At 32.9% G+C, this 22,300-nt stretch overlaps 1 protein-coding gene across 1 annotated transcript; it reads right to left on the bottom strand.

Annotated features, from left to right (window-relative positions):
* Positions 1-1,901: 1,901 nt before the first annotated feature.
* Positions 1,902-20,557, bottom strand: LOC134254605 (carboxyl-terminal PDZ ligand of neuronal nitric oxide synthase protein-like). Its single transcript, XM_062737133.1, has 11 exons — positions 20,336-20,557; positions 17,729-18,056; positions 14,859-14,929; positions 14,544-14,616; positions 10,351-10,415; positions 9,779-9,887; positions 8,011-8,119; positions 5,710-5,765; positions 5,406-5,633; positions 3,434-3,586; positions 1,902-3,081 (listed from the first exon to the last, which is right to left on the bottom strand). Exons 2-11 carry the CDS (start codon positions 17,834-17,836, stop codon positions 2,050-2,052), a joined length of 2,004 nt encoding a protein of 667 aa, XP_062593117.1. The 5' UTR covers positions 17,837-18,056; positions 20,336-20,557; the 3' UTR covers positions 1,902-2,049.
* Positions 20,558-22,300: the final 1,743 nt, after the last annotated feature.

Genomic DNA, 22,300 nt, shown 5'->3' with positions numbered 1-22,300 from the left:
AACACCAATTTTAAAAAGTTCACGATGTTATTAATTTCTTACCAATGAGAATCTATTCGCCATTTGAAAGACGCTAATTACGTAGCGCCGAGAATGTCACGCCTTACTGAAAGTCCAAGGATGACAGAGAATTGTATTTTCTTTTCCTATTGCAGAGTACGTTTTACACAAATAATTGCAAATATATTACAAAACTTTTTAAAAGGGCGAAAAAAGACGGGGCAAAATTGTCCCTGTTTACAGTGTCATTTCCTAAGAATACCATAATATATTAATCATTTCAAATATCAATATAGATATTTTTTGCAGAAAATACAAGACACTAGAATTGGAACAAGAAGCTCGTACGTTGCCACAACGCTCAACTAAGTTATATAAAGCTCTTTATGCAGCAGATTCCTCCTCCTTTTCTATTCCAGTTGTAGCTGCACCCCCTTGAAGCCATTGGTCCTCTCATAAAATCTGAGAATGGCACCATATACATGTAAATATGAATTATAGGTTTGCTGTTCTTAAATAAGAAAATTATTTTATAAACAACTTTCCCATTGTAATACATGTACTTTGGTCACTCATGATTCCTCCATCCTATCCTTTGAGACTTTGAGATTTTAAGAAAGGTGAATCTACTCTACACTAGGAAGTTTCCTTGTATATAATTATGCCCCTGTCAACGAAGTTTCGGGGGTATATAGTTTTTGTACTGACCGTCCGTCTGTCTGTCTGTTTGTCCGCAAAAACTTTAACCTTGACCATAAATTTTGAGTATGGCTGTCATATTTCACAGGTGTACTCCTTGTGACAAAATCTTTCTTTGGGTACCACCTTTGACCCCTTGACCTTGGAGTTTTTTACAAAGAAAATACCACATTTTAAACCTTGGCCATAACTTTTGAAGCTATGGCTTTCATTCTCCTCATGTGTATTGACTGAGACAAGACCTTTCAGTGGGTTTAAATATTTTTTAACTTGACGTTAAAGGTTGATCCTTTAAAAAAAAAAAACCTTGAGCTTAATTTATGAACTGTTGGAAGTAGGGATTTCTTATTTCATAGGTGTATAACACCTATCCTTGTATAACAACCCCTTCCTTTGGATACCAACACTTTTGATTTTGACCTTTGAAGTTTGGCTTGCATTCATTTTGAGAAGATTCAGCACTCGCCACGAGCTGCCATACGGGGGTATCAGTGTTTCACAAACACATCTTGTTACTACATGTATAAGCACGACAACTCAACTGTTTCTTTACCATTGTTTCCATGCCCAATGTCATCAAATGTTATACAAAGTTTTATAAATTTCCATCAAGACTAAGACCTTGGACTGACAAAAACGAATTGCATTCTTTGATTTTAAAATCATTTATCAAAACTGATGTTTTTTCTATTTCACTGATATCAAGTTAATATTGAACTACAATGTATAACTATTTGTTAATGACGTTTAACACTTTTATCAAATTATTAAAAGATTGTTGTCAGTTTCAATAAAAAATTCCCAGTATCTTAGATCCGCCAACCGTTACCACCACTGTCTTCTCCATTTTGCTATTTTTTACGACTATTTAACAAAAACGAAAATAGACTTTTAATCAAATTTATAATAACTTCTATATAAGTGAAGGCTTAATATAGGTTATGGATGTTATCGTACACCTACAGTATTATTAGTGGAATAAGTATGAACTCTGGTTCAAGCGTTTTGGAGTTTATTTTTGCAAAATATGAATTTTTAAGTAGAAAAAGTTTGCTCATAATCTATGCTGACGAGTGTGTAATTGCTTGTATTAAGGCTGAATGAAAAAATGAATATATGTAAAGTAATAAATAAATGAATGACGGAGTGACAGAGAAACAGAGGAGGATTTATAACTACTCATTAGCAAAAAGACAAATAAACATAGAGAGCAAAATTTTAATTAATGCTTGTCTACATTTGATTGAACAGTACCTGAAAAAGCATGCATACAATGAAATATAGAATAACATTAAATCCATAGTCCTGGATTTTTAGAAAGAGAAAACAATAAATATACAACTGTAATAATTACAATCGATCAACTGTTCTAGGCGGGGGTGGAGGGGGTGCTGGCTTTATCACTAAATCTCTATATCCCTGTATTTGCTTTCTTCGTGGCAATTCTTCAAACTTTTCAATATTTTGATAATCACTGACGGGGCTTTTCTTCTCCCCTTGTTTAATACTGCCTGGAGAAGCAGACACTTCAACCTGTTCAATCGTTTTGAAATCTGAAAATGGCGAACCACCCGAGCCTTCTTTTGAAGGTGATTTTGGAGAAGATCTTGTTGGTCTTTCGCTAGTCTTCCCCTGTTTCTGAATTTGACTGAGCTCTGATCTCGTACTGGAGTTCGAATGACTTGAAGAGGTAAGCGAGTTGCTTGGAGAAATGTCCGAATCTTTTTTCGAATCCATTTCAACTTGACCGGGAGTCGTCGGCAAGTTTAAAATATTCCCGCTCATGGAATTACTTTGGGAGATCATGCTTCCAGTTGTGTTTGTTGAGTAATAATCACTGTCTGGTGTTTTCACGAAAAGTGCCGTATCTTGCGAAGATGTGCTTTCCGTGCTTTGTACGGAGTATTGAGAATCTCGGTAAGACTTCGAGTTCCGGAACTCCGGTGGAGGCGCGATCTTGGGCGCTCTTGTAAGTTTCAACTCCAGCCTGTTACCACTGGCGTCTTGAGGTGGACAAGGGGTAATTATATGTCCATTGTCTTTTAAAAACCCCTGCCCATCAAAATTTTCATCGAATCCACTAGCAAATGGATTTCCCGTAACGGCAGCTATATCTTCCACTACCTGGCAAATTGTTCCCGGAGCAAAGTCTGTGGGCGAACTGAGAGAAATCAGCTCTCCATTTAAAACATTCTGCCAGTAAGATGTATTGGATTTTTGAAACTGCACAAGGTTTTCTGTCGACATTTCTTTATGCCCACTGTCTGGCGAGTCCGTATCAAAGTCCGTTACGAAGGTCTTTTCGAAAGCATTGCCCTTGAAATATTCCGGAGTATACACTGGGCCTACTTGTGGTGTTGTGGGGTCTGGTAATACAGACATCTGCAAAGAGCAAGACAAACTATCCTAAAAATATATTTTTAAAATTTTTTATATGTATATACATGTAACATACCACTACATAAAATTTATCGAAAAAATAGTGGTTAATTTTAAATTTTTTGCAAAGAATTTGGAACTGAACATTTTTGGAGAACTTTACTTGGAAGAAACCCAGAATGCTCAAGCAATGTCACACCTATAACATGTTTATGTGTGTAGAAAACAGATCTTTTCGTTCACTTTCTTTCAAATGATAAAGCAATCATTACGAACACGTGCGCGAATGATTTGTTTATTTAAATACATTACATAACATGGAAATTACGTGTTCGAAATCCCTCTACAAGTATACCTGTAATGTCGGAGGAGGGGGAAGAATATTCTGCACATTGGCTGTGTTTATGGCGCCGTTTACTTTGAGTTCCAATTCTTGCAATCGCGCCACCAACTGCGCCATCTGATCCAACATATCTCGGTTGTGCATCAATAATTGATGAGATTTCGCCTTTAGAAAGTGAAAGCAAAACAGATTAACTCTGTGTTTAACAGTGTTAGAGAGTTAAAGCAGGTTTAATGATTACGTAATAGAATATTTAGAATCTCCATGAATTTTTTGTCTTTTACACAAAATCAATTTTTGTACTCTGTGCTCAAGCATTTTCATATCATTTAAAATCTGCTTTGATGTCCGTAAGCACACAGGTCTCTTACATGTTGTAATTAAAAAATATCAATTTACAAAAGAGTCATAAAAGCTATGAGAATGTTTATTTTTCGTACGTATACTCTCAGTACAATAATGATATCAAGTATAAATACACCTACTGGAATTACTAAGTATACGCAACAAAAGGCAGATATACATGTACATGTTTTTTATCAGTTCAATGAATAATAGCTTTGTAGTATTTTGAGGAATACTGAGCTACTATATTTCTATGAGAAACTTTCTGCTGTCCTGGTACCCAACTCTGACAGAAAGATACATTAAGCTATATGTCCGTTTCAAAATCTATGATTTACATAAAATACAAAACAAGAAAACACTGATGTAACCATCAACTGTCGCCCGGGAAATATATAAAGTAAACTATGGAAATGACTCTTGATCATCAAACCGCTTCGATATGAGTGAAAAGGCATGCGTCTAATTGATGGAGACGATAGTCGCGAATATTTGGAAAACTTATAGTCGGATAAATGTTAAACAAAAACGATACCATTTTAAACTTCAATTCCTCGAGTAAATGTTGGCTGCATAAATTACAAATTTTAGTTATACACATGCATCACCTATATTCAAAAATGTATTTAATTTTCAATTTTAGAATATAAAACACGAACTGTGCACAGTGTTTTTATTCCGTGAAGTAAAATTCGATGTTCTAAAAAAAGGGACCTGTTTTTTTCGATAATAAATGATAAACAACTTTATATATTAGATATGAAAAACTCATATATTTTTACAGATCCACTTTATGGAAGTAAATATATTTTGTATGCCCGTAATTTATAAACATTAAATATGATTAACAATTTTTTAATGTTTAGAAAACCTTTAATTTTTAAAGGTATAACAATAAGCTATATGTCCAACACTTAAACTTATGATTTACATAAAAGCCCGGTACAAAATGAAGCTTGTGCTGAGCGGACATTAGGCTCTGTTTGTTGCACCTGAATTCTATTTTTGCGTATTCTTCAGTACTTTTGCACTGTTTGCATTTAAACCATGATGATCTTGATTTTTTAAACTTATTTATATACAATACGAGGATATTTGCATTTAAGACTACATCCATCTCCTATAATTTATAACTATCGCGACCTCTTTTAAACTACACACCAGGGTATTTGTTCATTTATTGTAATAAAAGTTTCAAGTATGTTTTGACTTCTGGAGAAAAAAAAAAATGAATCATCATTTCTTCACGATTCCTTTACTATCTCCCCTCTAAAGCAAATGAAGCTCTGTAGTTCCGTCAACATTTGCGAATTGGTTCTTGAGGGGTAAAAAATAAACGTTTAATTTAAGAGTTAATAAAAAACGCTGTACAAACTTTGATCAAATAGCTATCGCTAGTCCTTGCTGAGATGAACTTAGAACTTATAATCTCAATTTATGTTTCTATAAAGACGCTGTACACGTCATCTCTAAATTGATAAAAAGTTTTCTTTGATGGACTTCCAAAATATGTTGGTCTCCGTCTTCAATAAATTCAATATTTTTAGATCTCTTTCAAAAATACCCAACAGAACAGAAAAAAATGACCATTTCATTTAAAATACCATTTTGGTTTTCAATTCATATACAGTATATTCACCTGTGCTTCTATTCGCGCGGCAGTTTCTGACGTAAGTTGGTCTTTAAGCAGATGAACTTGACCAATGGCAATTTGCGTTTGATGCTGCTGTTGCTCTATCTGTTGCCTTAGCAACATGACATGCTGGTGTGTGCTGATTGGTGCAGGATCCGGGTTATTGACCTTGGGAATTTCTGGTGAAGGAAGTGGGGAGGGCCTTGCGCTGTTAGGGCTTTTCGCAGGAGAAGGCTATGAAAGAAAGAAATTTATTACAAAGAACATGAGTGAGAGAGAGAGAGACAGACCGACAAAGAAAGAGACTTACTAAAAGATGCGGACGAGGACTATCTGTTGGGACATTGATTTTCTCTTTAGATTTCCCTGAAATAAAACATTTTTTTATATTTAAAGCGTTATTGAGGAAATAATTCAACATGCAGCACTTTTTCCACATGCTCTGCTTTTACACAAAGCTTATTAAGAGCTATAGGATGCAACAAAACGGAACAAACCTTAAGTTACAAACCTTTTCTCCTTCTCTGAAACATCTTATTTTTTGGGTTGCTATCTTGCCAAACAGTCCAGAAATATCAGAAAATGCAATTGAACTTAATCCACATTATAGCGTCAAATGTTTGTTAAATCCAGAATATCAGCTACTAACCCAAAGAAGCAAACCCTGGTAGACACATTACTGTTTATCGTACGGCGTATGCACCTATCGAAATCGCACACCTCACTCAAAAATTCTCTTCATCTAAGCCATATTATGTAGGCAAAACTAAAGTTTATTCCTATCTAATGAGATTCGCATATTTATTGAATTATAGGAGATCGTTTAATTTACTTCCAACCGAAACAAAGCGAGTTTTGGGGGGATATTTTATCATCCCTCTCTACCTTTAGATGTATGTAAATCGCGAATTCCAGCCTCTGTTTTTATCTATCCCGCTGTTACGAGGATGCTTTTATCATTAAAACTAAACGAATTAGCAACTCAAATGTTTCAGGGCAAGCAAATATAATTTGAAGTTATAGTATCTATATCCTCGAAAACATTAAAAAATTAATAACTGTAAGATTAAACAAAGAAAAAAATTACTCCTTCAGAAAGTTTTATCAAAACAAAATTTTTCAGTCAAGATTGGACGCGTAATTTCTAACGCGCACCTGTCAATGCAGATAGTTTTATTTTATAACTTATTAACAGTCTCTTTCTCTCAGTCTTTATTTCCTTTGCTGCTGCCGGACTTTTGATATCTAATCAGATAAATTCTGAGATAATGTCTTACTAAAGTTAATCATCATTTATACTGCAGCTGTGTGGTTAATTCAAGAATGAAGAACGATTTTTTTGCTTTCTTATGAATACTGTACTCTATATACAATTTTTTTTACGATCAGTTCAGAGATGAGATATTAAAATCCAACGAAATCTGTGAATTATCTCTACAGATAATTTGGAAATTACACTGAAAACTCATAAAAATTCTTTCCATAATAAACAAATTAGAATTATATCAACATATCGAACGTTGGAATAAATCGCTTGAAACTACTTACTAGCACATCAGAAACTCTCTACCGTTTACTATACTTCATTAGTCTCAGATTTGGAAAACAAATTATAGATACCGATTAGGGTTATACTAATGTCAGTTTTAAACACCTAGGATACCATCAATTGCGAAAGTTTTTTCCACCTTTCCGACTACAAACGCCATATATCATTTAGTCTTCCATAGTCTCGTAAATCTAAATTGAATGCAACGACTTGGAAAACAGGGTGAGGAGATGAGAGATTTTCATACAGGAAATCTCTTCAACCAGTAATTGCTTGTTTCATTGCTGAAGTCAACCTTTTTAATGTTTTTAGTAATTTACACAATTTTAGAAATGGAAATGTATTATCGTAAGTAAACAACAGCTAGACCTTTCTGAAATTAACACTGAAATTACGTCGCAGACTTAATTGTTCTCTGTGACTCTCTGGAATTTTTCAAGAAATTAATTGTGTTCTCGACAGAAACTCTATCAGGAGCCAAAGTTTAAACGATTGGTTACAAGACAAATCAATTTCTATAAAAAAGAATGAGAATGGAAGCTCTTGTTTTCACAAGAGTAATGCCATTTGGAAGTGTAAAAGCATGCCAATATAGCCGAATAACGAGTTCAATGGATTAATAAAAGCAAGAATTAACATGGAGCATTTTACAAGTTTGGAGAACAAGCAACAGTTATTTCTTCCCGAATATGTTCGTCCATCAAAAATGATCACCTACTTTCGTTCGTGATTTCCTAACCGATTTTTGACAAAGTGCAGCAATGTATCAATAAAATGCATCATTAAAACAAATGGAAAATACCAAGCACCCTGATGTATGTAATCGTAGTCATGCATGTACAAAAATTTGCAAATGCAAAGTAGTTTGTTTAATTTTAGAAGCAATTTGAACATACGAGTAGACTCGACGAAAGAACGCTTTTGCTCATTACTAGTATTTTTACCACATATTTGATGTTCATGTATCAAAGATGCGAGCCTCATGCTCTGAATTTTTTTTCAAAATAAAAAATCATTATATATTGAAAGTATCAGATATATACATGTATATACAGAGCTTACCGAATGACGACTCTTCGTTGTTTTTCATTGCTACCTGGGATTGTTGGTCGTGTTTATGACAGACTTCAAACGCTTGTCCTATGGTTCTTACTATCCTCATTGCCTGATTCTACAACAACAAGTTAACATATATGTAATATGTTGTTAAATGAAAGAAGCATTTTCCTGTTGGTAAAAAATATAAAGGATAAAAAATATACATCAACATTGAATCCTTTTTTGGGTGACATTTTTGATTTATTCTAAGTTCTAGGAACCTTAACAATTTTGGAAATCGCTTGCACGCGGTGAACTTTTATTGAGTTGATTTAAAAGAATAAAATACGGATATAAATAAGAAAAAGTGTCAAAACAAACAAAAAACAAGCAAAAAAAAATCATAATACATGTAATAATAAACTTCGCAAAAAGAAAACAAACAAAAACAAATGTCAAACAAAAAAAGTAGCATTTGAAAATGTTAAATTGAATCAAATACATATAGATGGTCCCATGTATTTGTTCAAATTTTATATTTTTTCTTTAATGTAAAATACATTGAAACATTCGTTGTACTCTGGAAATGAAAGAAAAATCCGAGCAACACTAAATAGTAGGCATTTGAAATACATGTATTTTTTGTCCAACTCAATATCACCCCTATCAATAATAAAAATATGCCATCTGCATTTGTATGAAAAACTATAAAATAGCTGACGCTTATTTGATTATTTGAAAAGAAATTGTAAAAATTATTTTTAAAACGTTGCATGACTTCAGATACCATAGATTCGTTCAATTGTTTCTGACAAGGGGACACAAAATGTGCATAGTTTTTGGAACATTATTAACAAAATTGAATGTAAATCAACTTCTTTTTGTTTATTGTCCTGGGAATATGAAAATGTTATCTCTTCCAAGTATGAAGTCTGTAGCATATAACACAATGTTTAAATGAAATAAACACGATAATTAATAGAGGCAACAGAAGAAGCGCTAGAAGAAGAAATTTTACAATATGTTATACGTCTCGCTAAATATCCCAAAAACTAAATAACACCAGCCCATATGTTTCATGTAAAGATGAATTGATAGGACTTACGCAATGAGAATAAAAGCATTGCAGTGGAGGGCCGATATGGCTGTCTGTAACAGGCTATTTAGCTCTGAATCCCCCTCAAGAAAGGGGCATGTTGATATCTTTGAAGAAATACCTACATATACTTTCTTTGTACTTGGAAAGAGAGAGAGATAAATAAAAGAGAGAGAGAGAGAAGGGGGCTTTTACAATAAATTATGCAAGATCTTCACCTTTTGAACCTTATGATAAATGGAACCGTATATCTTCCAGAGAGAAGATAAAAATTGCAGAGATACTTTTTTCTGCAATAAAACACGCGGCCAGGAAATTAATTGTTATTGGATGTAATGCTAAGTTGGAGAATGTCAATATTTTATTTCCAGTTTTATATTTTTCTGTTTTCATATAAGAAATACAAATCTGATATGCATTGCTCATTTCAAGTCAATTAAATTTTAAATACAGAATTTGAGCATCGTTTACGACTTTACGTATTTCTTACTATTATGTTTTATAAAGTACATAGTTCTACTCAATATTGAAATCAATAATAAATAAATAAATGAAAATAATGAGAACGCAATAGTGAAAAAAAAATCCAAAGAATTGATCAGCAAATAACGCATTTAAAATAAGTAGAGATATGGACATATAATGATTTTCTCTGGGGAAAAATATTGCAAAGGAGGCTTATTATTCTAAAATTACCTTTTTGAAGGCCTTAAATACGGAGCATTTAAAGCAGTTTGTCGGTCCATCTCTAGCAATGAAACTCCAAATCTTTAAGTCTTGAGAATCATGGGAGACATAGAATATCCTGAAATTGAAAACTGAAATTTCACTTTTTATTGTAGGGGGGGGGGGGGTTCCTTCACCTTTTTTACTCATCTGAATCGGGTCTTATCTAGAATTTTATTCCCTAACAACAAGTTAAGAATATTTTGTATGAACATCTTTGTCTGTGAAAGGGCTAGCAGAATTAATACATTTTAGGAGTAATTATAGAGCTTTGTAATGTCTTTATTTTATGATATACAACTTTTTTTTAAAGTTCTACGATACGTTATGATATACTCCTTTTAAGCTGGCAGAAATGTTTTTGGACGAACAGAGACTGTTAAATTTTGAGCAGTTTTATTACCTCAAGAAATAAGAGCTGCTGCCTTTGATTTCTTCCAAGAGCAGACCAGTTTGCATTCTTTGCTTATTTCAAGCCAAACATTTTATTGAACTCCCATTTAAGTGACATTTGATTAGACTAAATAAAAGTCCAACTTTACCGAAATATGGGATGCTGAAGCAGCAACTCTCTATTTTCCTCAGTATGCGCAGCAGACAGCGATCTCTGAAATTGAGAAAATACCCCCGCTAAGTGTTTGTCTTTAGGCGATGCCAATACGCTGCTAACTATTACACTGTATTGCTTCATTAAATCGACTCTCTGGCCAATTTTCTTAAAAGGTCCGTATCGTTCTGTGTTCATTTTAAACCCACCAAATTGTTTTTCTGTTGATGCGTTAGGACTCAGTGCCTAGCAATTTGCCTTCTTTAGAAAAAATAACTTAAAATTATACCCTCGTCTTAAAATAATATTTATTGTCTATGTTAACGTTAAGATTTTGATATATTTCAGCTTTAATATCTCTTCTTTGTTCGATATTGGGAGAAATTGCTTGTTAGTATCAACCATTATTCATACAAATAAAAGGCTTCCAAAATTATGAATCTTTTATGATACTCCTATGCCTGTAAATCATTTCCCCAAGGTAAAAAAGTGTTTACAGAGGAATGATCTACGTGTATTTGGAATGCGTATCACAAAACAATTGTGTTTGCCGCTGTTAACAGATCATAAACCTGTTCCCATTGGTGCTGGGCTGCAAGGAATAATGACTTGAAATACAACAAGACTGCATAATAATTCGAACTTAATGAAATTAGCGAAAGAATCGTATGTGACAAAAGAATTATGAATCAATACCAGTAACAAATAAACTTTGTTTGGGGATTTCCCGGAAAATAATGATTTCATCAATGTCTTGGTGCATTCGAACACGTAGGGTAAATTGAATTAATGAAAACTCACGCCTATCGTTGACAGAAAGTGGCGTTTGAATTGCCAAAACACGTTCTTGTCATAAAATTCTTTTTGCATCTTGGCATTGGTATATTTCTTATTTGATATGTATGTGACTTTAAAGAAACTGATTGATTATATATATTAATTATATAAGTTCTTAAAGTGATTTACAGTAGTAATTTTTTATAGGAAAATTCAGTCAAACCCACGCGCTGCAAAATTTCAGTGTTTTTAAAATGTTGTCATTTTTATTACGTTAATTTAAAAAGCACTTCATCCTTTTTTTTTTTATTTTAAAGAACAATGAATTTAAAATTTTTTTTAATTTAAAGATGTTGTCGTAAAATTAAAAACAAAAGAAAAGAAGAAGAAAGAATTACTGGCTTATATTTCAAATCATTTTATTTTAGAGTTGAAGAAGAACAGCGACTTTTTGTAAATTATTTGATAAAAAATATCTCATAAATGCTTTTAAATTCTCTCTGGAAAAAGCTCCTCTTTAAAACACAACACACAGCTATTGATTTCTGATCACCCCTTCTTATTTCCCGGAAATAAAAGCTTTTTAAGACGTTAGTTTGCGTCGATGGATGGGTGACGGAAACCCGGGCTCGTTAGAAGGATTCTAATTTAATCCCGGGGCACCAAGTGTCGACGGCGTTATTAATTGACTTAGAAGTCCCCCTCCTCTAATACACAAACCTTTCAGATTCTGATCAAACCTAATGACGAATGTATAGCACTTAGGAGGAATCCCAAATTACGAGAAAAACATAGCTTAGAATATACCTAAAATTGGATACAAATGAAACCGAAACGTAGACAGGGAACCACTTAATGATGAGAAAAATTGCATTTTGAGGAGCTCTGTGGTTCACTATACTTCGTGACTCTAAACGCCGTAACCACAGTGCCACGCGGGCGACTTAACCCAGGGGGAGGCGGGGGGGGGGGGGGGTATATTAGTAATTGCTAGAAAGATGCAAACATGAATATCGTTAATTACAAAGCTTTATACCACCCCTAATGACAGAGAAATTGTAATATTTGGCTTTAGAAATGTCGATTAAAAGTCGTCAAGATGTAATTTGGAGATATTCATTGCTAAGAAAATTACAAGCGTTCTTGCTCTCCATAGATTATTTTCACTCGCATTAAGGAAGTTTTTTTTTCAAGAATACTTTTATTCAATACGTTGAGTATGGCTAATTTACTTCTACGTTCGACAAAATTTCTCTTTAAAATGTGTTTTTCTTTTCTATGGATCAGAAAGGAAATATATTTTTCCCATTTTTAGCCGGGCTTATTGCTCAAAGAGCAATTGCCGGCTTATGTCATCCTGTTCAAGGCAGGAACATAGACTTTTGGCAACCCCATAGTCGCCATTTTAAAGTTACGTGCAAAAATATAGTTCTTACTCTCAACCGCTTTTGAGATAATACAAACGCTAAATATATATATTAATTATATAAGCAACAAAATGTTATAAAACGAAGTTTATCTATATGAATAAACATTAGTAGTAATAACTTTGAAAACTTCAGTCATAAGTCAAAGAACATACTGCAGTGGTTCATTAGCGTAAGAATTTTTGATAATCAGTGCTATCGTAATTCTCTACACATACGAGGTAAAGCAGGAGAGGGAACCAGACTGGCCTGTTTGTTACATTCAGCTGCGGTACCAGATTAATTCTGATTCTGACAAAATCGGACAGTGGTATTAGGATTGAAAACTCACTGTCAGTGTCTTGTCATTTATATTGATAGTTTAAAAAAAAAAATTTTTCATCAGAATATAAACGTGATTCATGTAAGAAATTCATTTTACTCTGTAAAAGAGCCCGGCTCTCTGTACTTTTGAGTACATGTACTTTGATTCCCCTACACCACAGTGTTAGCTTCAAAGAAGGAATGAGTGATTTTATGAAATACAAATTCAGTTTCATTGAATATTAATATACGAATTCATTTGTTGCAAAAATCAGTTAAGTTCAATGCATTAATGATTACCAGGTTAACATGTTTTACTAAAAGAAGCCAAGTTTATGAACTTAAATGAAGATTATTTAACATTATGAAAAACAAAGAAAATGTTTAATAAGAATTAGAATGCTTTTATTTTGAAATATGGTTTTAAAAGTATGTGTGTATAAGTAAGGTTAAGATAGCGAACTAAATCTGGCAAAGACTATGGATTATGAACAGAACAGAATAAAAGTCCTCTAGACACACCAGAAGAGGGATCATGTACGTAAGAGGAGTAAACATCCCCTGTCGACTGGCCTCACCCACCGTGAGCCGTGCGTATTGATCAGGTATTCCATAGTCAAATTTAGTGTATAAAATCAATCATCCAGCAATTCCTAGAAAACGTGCCAGACAACATACAAAAAAACAAAAACAAAAACAAAACATTTTAACGAGCATAGGATTTGAAAAATGCTTGATTGTAACTGAAATTGTTGAAATCTTTGAAAAATCAACTTATTTATCAATAACTAAGTTTAACAGTTTAAGGGTCATATAGGTTAGTTCAGTGGATTCAAAGATGAATTAGTTCAGTTGTTTCAAAGATGAAGCGTCGCCCGCGTGGCGCAGTGGTTAGAGCGCCTGCTCTACAGTCGCGAAGTAAGGAGTTGATCCTTACGTCGCGGGTTTGAGTCTCACTGTGGGGCGTGGAGACTGGTCGTTTGGATGAGACCATATAAACCAAGGTCCCGTGTCGCAGTAGGTGCTGGCACAAAAAAGATCCCTTACTGCTCAATGGCCCTAACTGCAGAGTGTAGGACAAAATCTGCAGCTCTGCATTGGTAAGTGGTTGCGTCTCCATATGAGTGAAAAATTTTCGAGAGGGAAGTTAAACAATATACAATCGATAAATTAATCACTCACGTTAAAATGTTTACAGACGACGCACGATGACGGACGAAAACAGATAGGAATAGGTCACCTGAGTAAAATTTGATCACAATCAGTTCATAGATTTTGACTTATCCTTCAGATTAAAACACACACTTTAGCTTACCTGTTGGCTTTAAACACAATCTTTGATTTACCCGTTAGATAAAAACAAACTAAAAAAAACACACATTTTGATCATAACTGTCGGATAAAATGCACACTTTGGACTTACCCGTCGTATTCAAACACATACATTTATTTACTAGATTAAAATACAGGCTTTAACAAGTTCCGTAGGACAAAAAAAAAACATTCATTCTGTTTACCCGTTAGATAAAAACAAACTATCCTACACGTCGGATTAAAACACACACTTTGACTTACCCGTCAGACTAAAAAAAAAGACCTTATCATAACTGTCGGATAAAAACGCACACTTTGGGCTTACCAGTCGTTTTCAAACACAGACTTTTATTTACATTTTGCTTACCCGTTGTTTCCTGGAATGTGTGACAAAATAAAACACTTTATACATGTATATAGGTTTCACTTTGAAGTCATATACACAAATTAAAAAGTTTACAACACAGTTTTCAAATCTTACATCTAACAGTAAAATTAAATTATGAAGCGAATTCATTTCTATGGCGGGATTTGTACAATGATATCAATATTATATGTACATGTAATACTATATTATTTATTAAAACAGATATTTCATACAAGAAAAAAATCTATCACTTTTCAATATCAAAACTATTTTGAATTTTTTTCTGTTTCAAATAAAAACGTTTCATGACTTACTCTTAATTTTCTCATGGCTGCTACTATTTCAACTCGACTGCTGGGTCTTGGCACGTCCATGGTACCAATATACTACAACAATTAGAATAATACTATATACTATTGTGTATATGTTAAAATCTATGATATAACGAGAGAAAATATTTTGTTTCGTATGCTGTTTCCTGTCTCAGAAAAAAACATTCAAGTGACATCATAATTTTGACTCAGAAATTATATTTTTCGGGGAAATTTTCGCCCCTTTTGTTTTCGCCTTCGTCAAAAAATGAATAAATTCAAAATTGGTGGATTCAAAGAAAACGGCGTCATCTGCTTATCAGAAATTCTTCTGACAGGTCTGCATTTTCGAAAATTTCGAGGCAAATTTGTAAATATAAAGTACACTCAAACACACACAGAACTCGATTTTTCAATTTTCAATGTAAAAACAAATCATTTTTTTTTAATATATCGTTTTCCAGTGCAACTCTGGAAATATTTATTTTCAGGAAATAAATAAATACAAGCTCTGCATTTTCGAAAAAAAAATTGCAGCCAGAAAATTGTTGTTATCACACGTTTTATATATTTTCATTTTTTAAAAATTGCAAATATGAATGTTGGTTATCACGTTTTATTATTTTTTTTTTAATTTAATGAGTAAAAAATGAAGTTTGGTTATCATATGCTTTAAGCCTATTAAATTTTTTATAGTAAAAACTTTTCTATTTCTCAATGACTTTTTTTCCTTTAAGCTCTTTGCTGCAATAATCATGAAAGTTCTAAGCAATTTGGGGATCAAGAAAAACAAACTAACTGACCGCCCAAACGCCACTGTGGTCGTCAATTTCTCCAGATAACCCTTAATTGTACAGTTAGGCAAAGAAAAATAAGACAAAAGAATTTTTTCATGATAAGTTGATGTGTAATTGACGCATGACATTTCACCGTAGTGGTCGAGACAAATTAAATCAGAAACGAAAGACAAATTGGACTTTTCGCTTAGCCGCGGAGTGTGATCGATGGTAACTCTCCTTTTCTCTAGATCTGAAGATTGCTTGACCGTATTCATTCCTCAATTTTTTTCGTATTTCTTTTCCAATTTTCATTTAAGCCCACGAATTTCACACTTGAGCAGAAGGCCAGGTAACTAGGCGGAAATGTTCCCGCGATATGGGGCCAAAATTTGAATAATGGGTGTAATTACGACCAAGAAGTCTGACTATATCTTAATTTTTGTGTGATTAAGTGATTAATGGGGAATGTAAACGATTATTTTAAACAGAGAGCAGGGTATAATATGCATTCAGTAAATTATCGATGCATCGGGTATATTCTCCAGCTAAAACTCTCCATTGGAACAGTTTTGAGCTACTGAATGAAATACCACAAAATCAACAATTTTAACAAAATAAACTAACTGTCCACGACATGAGCATAATTATTTGAATTGCTCCCATCGATTTCTTATGTTTTTTTAAAATTCTGATTTGTTTTGTTCATTTTTTATTTGTTGCTGATGATGTCCCTGATGTAATATTGGTGTAGTCAGTGCTAGTATTTATAAAAACACACATGTGTGAAAAGTAACATACACTTTTGTGATTAATGTAGAATAAAACTATTCCGAAAACAAATTTCTAACAGATAAAAAATACGAAATATGAAGACAACGAATAGTAAATACATGTATAACCAAAGACGTCCGCTGAAATAATACAAACTGTAAGCAGAGCCAACACGGACCTCTGAAAACATCTGAATTTAGATCAGGTGCCATGAAGTAGTAGCTTTTCCTATACAAAGACCGATAACAATATGTATGAAAGGCATCAGCCAACATTAAACCTAACGACAGATTGTACATGCAAACATCTTGAAACAAGGCCATTGCATGTTTCGACAAAATGATTTGCCAAATATTGATATTAAAAGGAATTGTGGATACCCTTGTATCACTAACTCATTTGTCAGTAGTCTGTCCCGGTATAAAAAATGTTAAACAAAAATTCACATTGTTTTAAAAGCAACAGGGAGACATATGAATCTAATTTCTCGGTGATAATGGTCATTACACCATAAAAACATTTCAAGTCATCAAGTTTACAGTGTCTCCTAAAATATCAGGTGCTTCATGGCCTATTTACGTCTATGTAGCTTATGTATTGTTATTTAATAAAAATATACCAAACTTATACAAACTTATATTGTAGTGAAATGTCCATTAACATTATTAAAAAAAAAATTAAATAAAAAAAAACCTGACATTTCATGATGTATTTTGTCGAATATGAAGAGTTGATTTGAAAAAGCGTCATTGCAGGAAAATATGTAGCATTAAATTCGTCAACTTCTATTTTAATGATCGTTAATTATTTTTGTATATTTTTGTATATAAAAATAATGCTAATATAATAGATGTTCAACTTTCGATTAGAAATTATTAAATTATAATTAATGTTAAAGCAAAAAAAAAGCCAATCTGATTAAAATCAGATCCTTTGATCCGCTCATATAGATCTCTACCCTTATGAGCGGATCAAAGGATCTGTTTTAAATTAGATCGAATAAAAAGCATGAATAAATTATAGTACCCGTATAATGATAACTTGCATTCAAACAAATCTTGATTGATATAGTTTTCGAAACAGAATTAAATATTCTGAAGGAAATAAAAAACGGATCAATCTTTCCCTGTTGCATTGTGAAATATTCCGTAATCGTAAGCGTTATCTGTGAAGTATTATTATATCCCAGATCCATTTTTCACATCATTTTTTAATTCTAGAAAGCAGAGAAGCTCTAAAATAGACAAAAGCTCAACTCCTATTTATCAAAGACAAAAACATATAGATATCTTTATAATTTTTCAAAAATTGTTTGAAATATAACCTTTGTTTGGAAGTGTATTCCGTGTTGGAAGGCGTCATCATTGTGTAGGGGTATCCTGGCGTCATATCCGTCCTCCGACACAAGGTCGTATTGCTTCTTGGACAACATTTCACTGTTCTAAAGCCAAAGTGTGTACGACACCAGTCACTAAAGAAAATTTCCAGCAGTCTTCATTTGATGGTACAAACTTGTCCTCATCCTGCGAGTCCAAAGCCTTGGATAGAGTACAGCAGGCATTTTATATGTGATGTATCCAAGACGGACATGGAATAATATAGACCCGCTACATAGTCTTAGTTTGATTACACCAATGAGATACTACTGTCGGCTGTAAAGACAAAAGGAGACTATTTTTGCCAATGTATCTTGTAATTATATTATCTGTGTCCGTTTTGTCGATTACAGAACGAACATGTATAATGAAGGCAGATGTTTTGTTTGAAGCATCTATACATAATGCAGATAATATCTGCATTATTTTTGTCCGTTTCCTTGTTTCTAAAACTTAGGACGGATATAAAAATCTTGACCCAGAAAATTCAGGATTTATTATTTTTTTTAATGTATACATGATTGTACTTTTAATATTTGCCATGTCGGAAAATAATTCCTTTTATTATTTTTTTTTTACAGAAGAACGCGTAAAAATTATGAATTAAATTTGATTAAAGAACCCATATAAACCTTGTTGTTTTAGATAGATGTTATCAAAGTGCACTTTGTTACAGGAAATTTTAGATAGCGACTTCGAATGATGCTCACAACAGAGCGCACTGAGAGCGCGCCAAAAATACGCGCTCCATCAACAGGTGTTACACATAGATATCTCACTGCGCGCAATTTATCACGTGAATTACAGGAAGGAACACTTGTTTACTTGTATATCTCAACTCGTCTGCTTCACTTCACGTAGAGAATGGACCTGATATATTTCAATATCATATTTTGTCTGGAAATCAACGTTAAAAGACAAGACAATCATGTTCAAGTGTAAAGTTCCTGCTATTTGAAAACTTGAAGAAACTAATAAATGGTATCAGTTGGAATATGTACATGTATATTCCATATCAAATGTATCATGTGATGATTCGTATAATTAATAATGAATGTATTTGTTTGTCTGCAGTAATTTACAAAGGTGTAATCTCTTTCATCGATGCACTGATTAATAAGAAACGAACATACGGCTAAAATGAAAGCAAGACATACAGCGCGTACAAATAATTTTAAGCAGAATACAGGGATATTCAATGAATTTCAGATATCATTGGAACCACATAGGCACTTGTTTCTGTAATAAGTTTTCAAATCCTTAAGCTTTGTGGTTAAAAAGAAATTCAATTAGAAATATGTTTATGTATTTGTAAATATTTCAATACTTTAATAAATAGCCCATAAAAAAATCGAAAGAAAACTGCGCAATGCAATCCAAGACCCTATTCAAATGCTTTAAACATACACTTTTAACACTAGTAGAAAAACAATTTTCCTCTTTTCTTTCTTTTAGAATTAATTGCATAACACTGTCTCTAAGAGTATTTGGGGATTACATTGATTAGAACCGCTTCAAACTCTTTAATGACAATGCGTTTCTTTCTCTTCCAATTATTGGTACATGTACGAAAATATTCCCCGTGTTACCATTCTCTCTGCTGTAGAAGTTATACAGTATCATTAAGCAAGATATTATGTCACAATTGGCACTTGGGAGGTGCGGAAGATTTCTAGCACTCTTAAGCGGTTGTAAAGTTAGAAACTCAATTTTTTTTAAATTTAACGGAATTCCAAATATCCCAAGAAGAAATGTGAAGTTGAAAAATATTGATACTTTTCAGATTTACATTTAAAATTTGATATTTCTCAATAATTTTCATGCATGTAAAAAAAATTCGATTTTATTCCGTTTTAAAAATATATAAATGCAGAAAAAAATTAAACACACTAAATTCTTGCACACCTGTCTCGTGTCAAAAATAAAACCCGATGGTTTTCGAACATACTTTGCTTTGGCAGCTTGTATCAGGAAGTTCGGCTTTGCCGAGTTTACTTCGCCACTGACATCCTTAATCTTGATATGTTTTCTTAAAAACTGAAAATATTTGATTTTTAAACCCATTTAACCCCTCGGCTCTTAACAAAAATAGGCTACAAGAGATAAGGACGATAAACTTGATATTCCACCCTTTATCGCTATAAAGTATCTTCGGTTATGGCGCCCATGGAGTTGTAAAGATGTATACATTTTTTTGTGTGCATGAAAATCGTGCATTTGACAACTCAAGCTCTAATTGAACTTTTATGTCCTATTAAAATCATTCAAAAATTCATTTTTCCCCAAGGATAATCAATAATGAAAATCTGAAATCTCTCTTTATCAATTTCAAATTAATTAGTTAACCATAACACAAAGAAATCTATTGAAATTGGTGCATGGCATTTTAAACGCATCCAAAAATTAAATCACAAAGGATTAGAGGCTTTTAAGACATAAAGTGTAAATAATCGTTAACATTACTTCAGCAAGTGCCATACTTACATACAGATGCTAGAGAAAGCGTAACACATGGCATCCTACAGGTGTTTATGATATCAAACATACACACTTACCCCCAGTAAAAAATGCATGAGAGCGAAAACTTCTGCGTCCGCAGTGAGAACCTGATACACACCGAACAGCGATGTAAATAAAATCCCCCCGGTATTCGTATAGATTAATACATATGCAAATACCAATATTGGCTCTCAGAATCCTTTTCAGAGCCTGGACAGTAATCGGAATAATTATCAGTCCCTACCGCTAATTGATCGTGGTAATTATTCTGTCAAGTCGTAAAACGCAAATGGGAATTCATTCGTTGTACGGGACAAAATCAGGGAAATTTACGCGCCTTGGAACCGTAAAGGGAAATTACTCTAGCTGCTTACAAAATTTCCAAACTTTTGACCTTTCTAAATCGCCAAGTGCGTATATATCATGAAAAGTAATAAAAAATTGAAAAATCATATTCTTAGTAATAAACAGACAAAGATGTCTCACAAAGTACTTGAGATAAATACATGTAAACCGCTTTTAAATATCTTTCAAACAAAATTATATCTCATTTAATAATAATTACAAGTGTAAGTAAATGAGATGTCTATTGCATTTTAAAAATTCAATTTGACGATTAGAATTATTTCCGATTTTTTCATATGTCGACTCGATATATCCCAATCAACTCGAAAGACAAGACCGTGCTAAGTCTGTTTCACATTTGAATGTTTTAATTACTGACTATATATACAACAAGGACCAACTACATGTAATAACTTTAAAATGTATGACAAACGAGATTGTCTATAAAACAGCTTCTCCGTCGTCAACTTCCCTTATTTATGTAGTAAATAATATTCCTTTATCACGTGAATATGGGGTTAACATCTTCCGGCTTATTCGATAATCTAGATCTGAGTACGATTAATCTTAAAACCGAGCAGACTACTGACAGATACGTTGATGATGCAAGGATCTCAACAACATCATATAAGTCGGCATTTCGTATATGCAATACATAAATTTAAAGCATTAACTGTTTTGGTTTAAAAACAGAGGAGGTTATGTTGAAAAAAATGAGTGCCCGCTGCGGTCTCTGTCTTCGTTAACCAAGTGTTTTCGGTCCACTTCGTTGAGAAGGAAAGTGGATCGAAAAACCCTTCACTTGCAAAGATGCCACAGATATTGTCCTTTTTAATAAAACTTAAAACCCTTATTACAGTTTATGGTCTATATCCCCCTGTCAATCAAATAAAAGTAAGGTCCATTATTGGGTACTTGAAATTCTTTGACAAGCAAAAAAAAAAAAAGTGTACATCTCAAACCTTGCTTGACACGCGTGGCCACCATCAAATTCTTTGACTTCTGAAAAAAAAAACCAATTGACCTTAAAAGTGAGGGAGCCATTTCGATGCAAACAATTTCAGCTTGATTATAATTAATTAATTATAATTATCTGTATTACAAACATGTCATTAAAAAAATGAATTTTTTTCTCATTGTACTTCAATAAAATATATCAAGATTGTGTATATTTTTACTAATGAAAATTGAATTTCAATTCCAATTTTTTTCACTAGTAAAAATTATACAACTATTTACTTCAAGACAAATGCTTAAAATTGTTGAAAATCAAAATAGAAAATCAAATTTAAAATTTTGCATGTGATTTTGATAACTAAGGATAAAAAAAAAATCTGTTAAAAACAACTTCGCCTGGTCAAGTCTTAATTAGTATAAAGAGTTTCTTTTTTTTCTTTTCCTTTTTATAACTTAAACTTTTAAATTACAGTAATATGGTACATATGGCATATAGTAACTGTTTTTACTAGCCTGCCGCATGTCTGGTTTATGGTATTAGATACTTTTATCATACTGGGTTTGAAGATTAAATGATTGTATATTGTTTAAAGTCCCTCTCGAGATTTTTTCACTTATATTGACGTTGGAAAGCTGCAAATTTTGTCCTATACTCGGCAATCATGGCCATTAAGCAGCGAGGGATCTTTTTCGTGCTAGCACCTACCGCGACACGGGGC

The sequence above is a fragment of the Saccostrea cucullata genome, unplaced genomic scaffold (assembly GCF_032062105.1).
Source record: "Saccostrea cucullata isolate Sc308-1 unplaced genomic scaffold, CSIRO_AGI_Scuc_v1 ctg354, whole genome shotgun sequence".
NCBI classification, from domain to species: Eukaryota; Metazoa; Mollusca; class Bivalvia; order Ostreida; family Ostreidae; genus Saccostrea; species Saccostrea cuccullata.
Note: the sequence above shows the minus strand (reverse complement) of the source record. Positions and strands in the feature narration are given on the sequence as shown.

Bases quoted from the DNA above. Each gene is read 5' to 3' on its own strand.
- LOC134254605 (XM_062737133.1), bottom strand. From the start codon at position 17,836: ATGTTGTCCAAGAAGCAATACGACCTTGTGTCGGAGGACGGATATGAC. The intron at 10,416-14,543 runs GTAAGCAAAATG...TCTCAATTTCAG, and splicing joins CACATTCCAGGAAACAACGG to AGATCGCTGTCTGCTGCGCA. The intron at 9,888-10,350 runs GTAAAGTTGGAC...TTTCAATTTCAG, and splicing joins CTTCAGCATCCCATATTTCG to GATATTCTATGTCTCCCATG.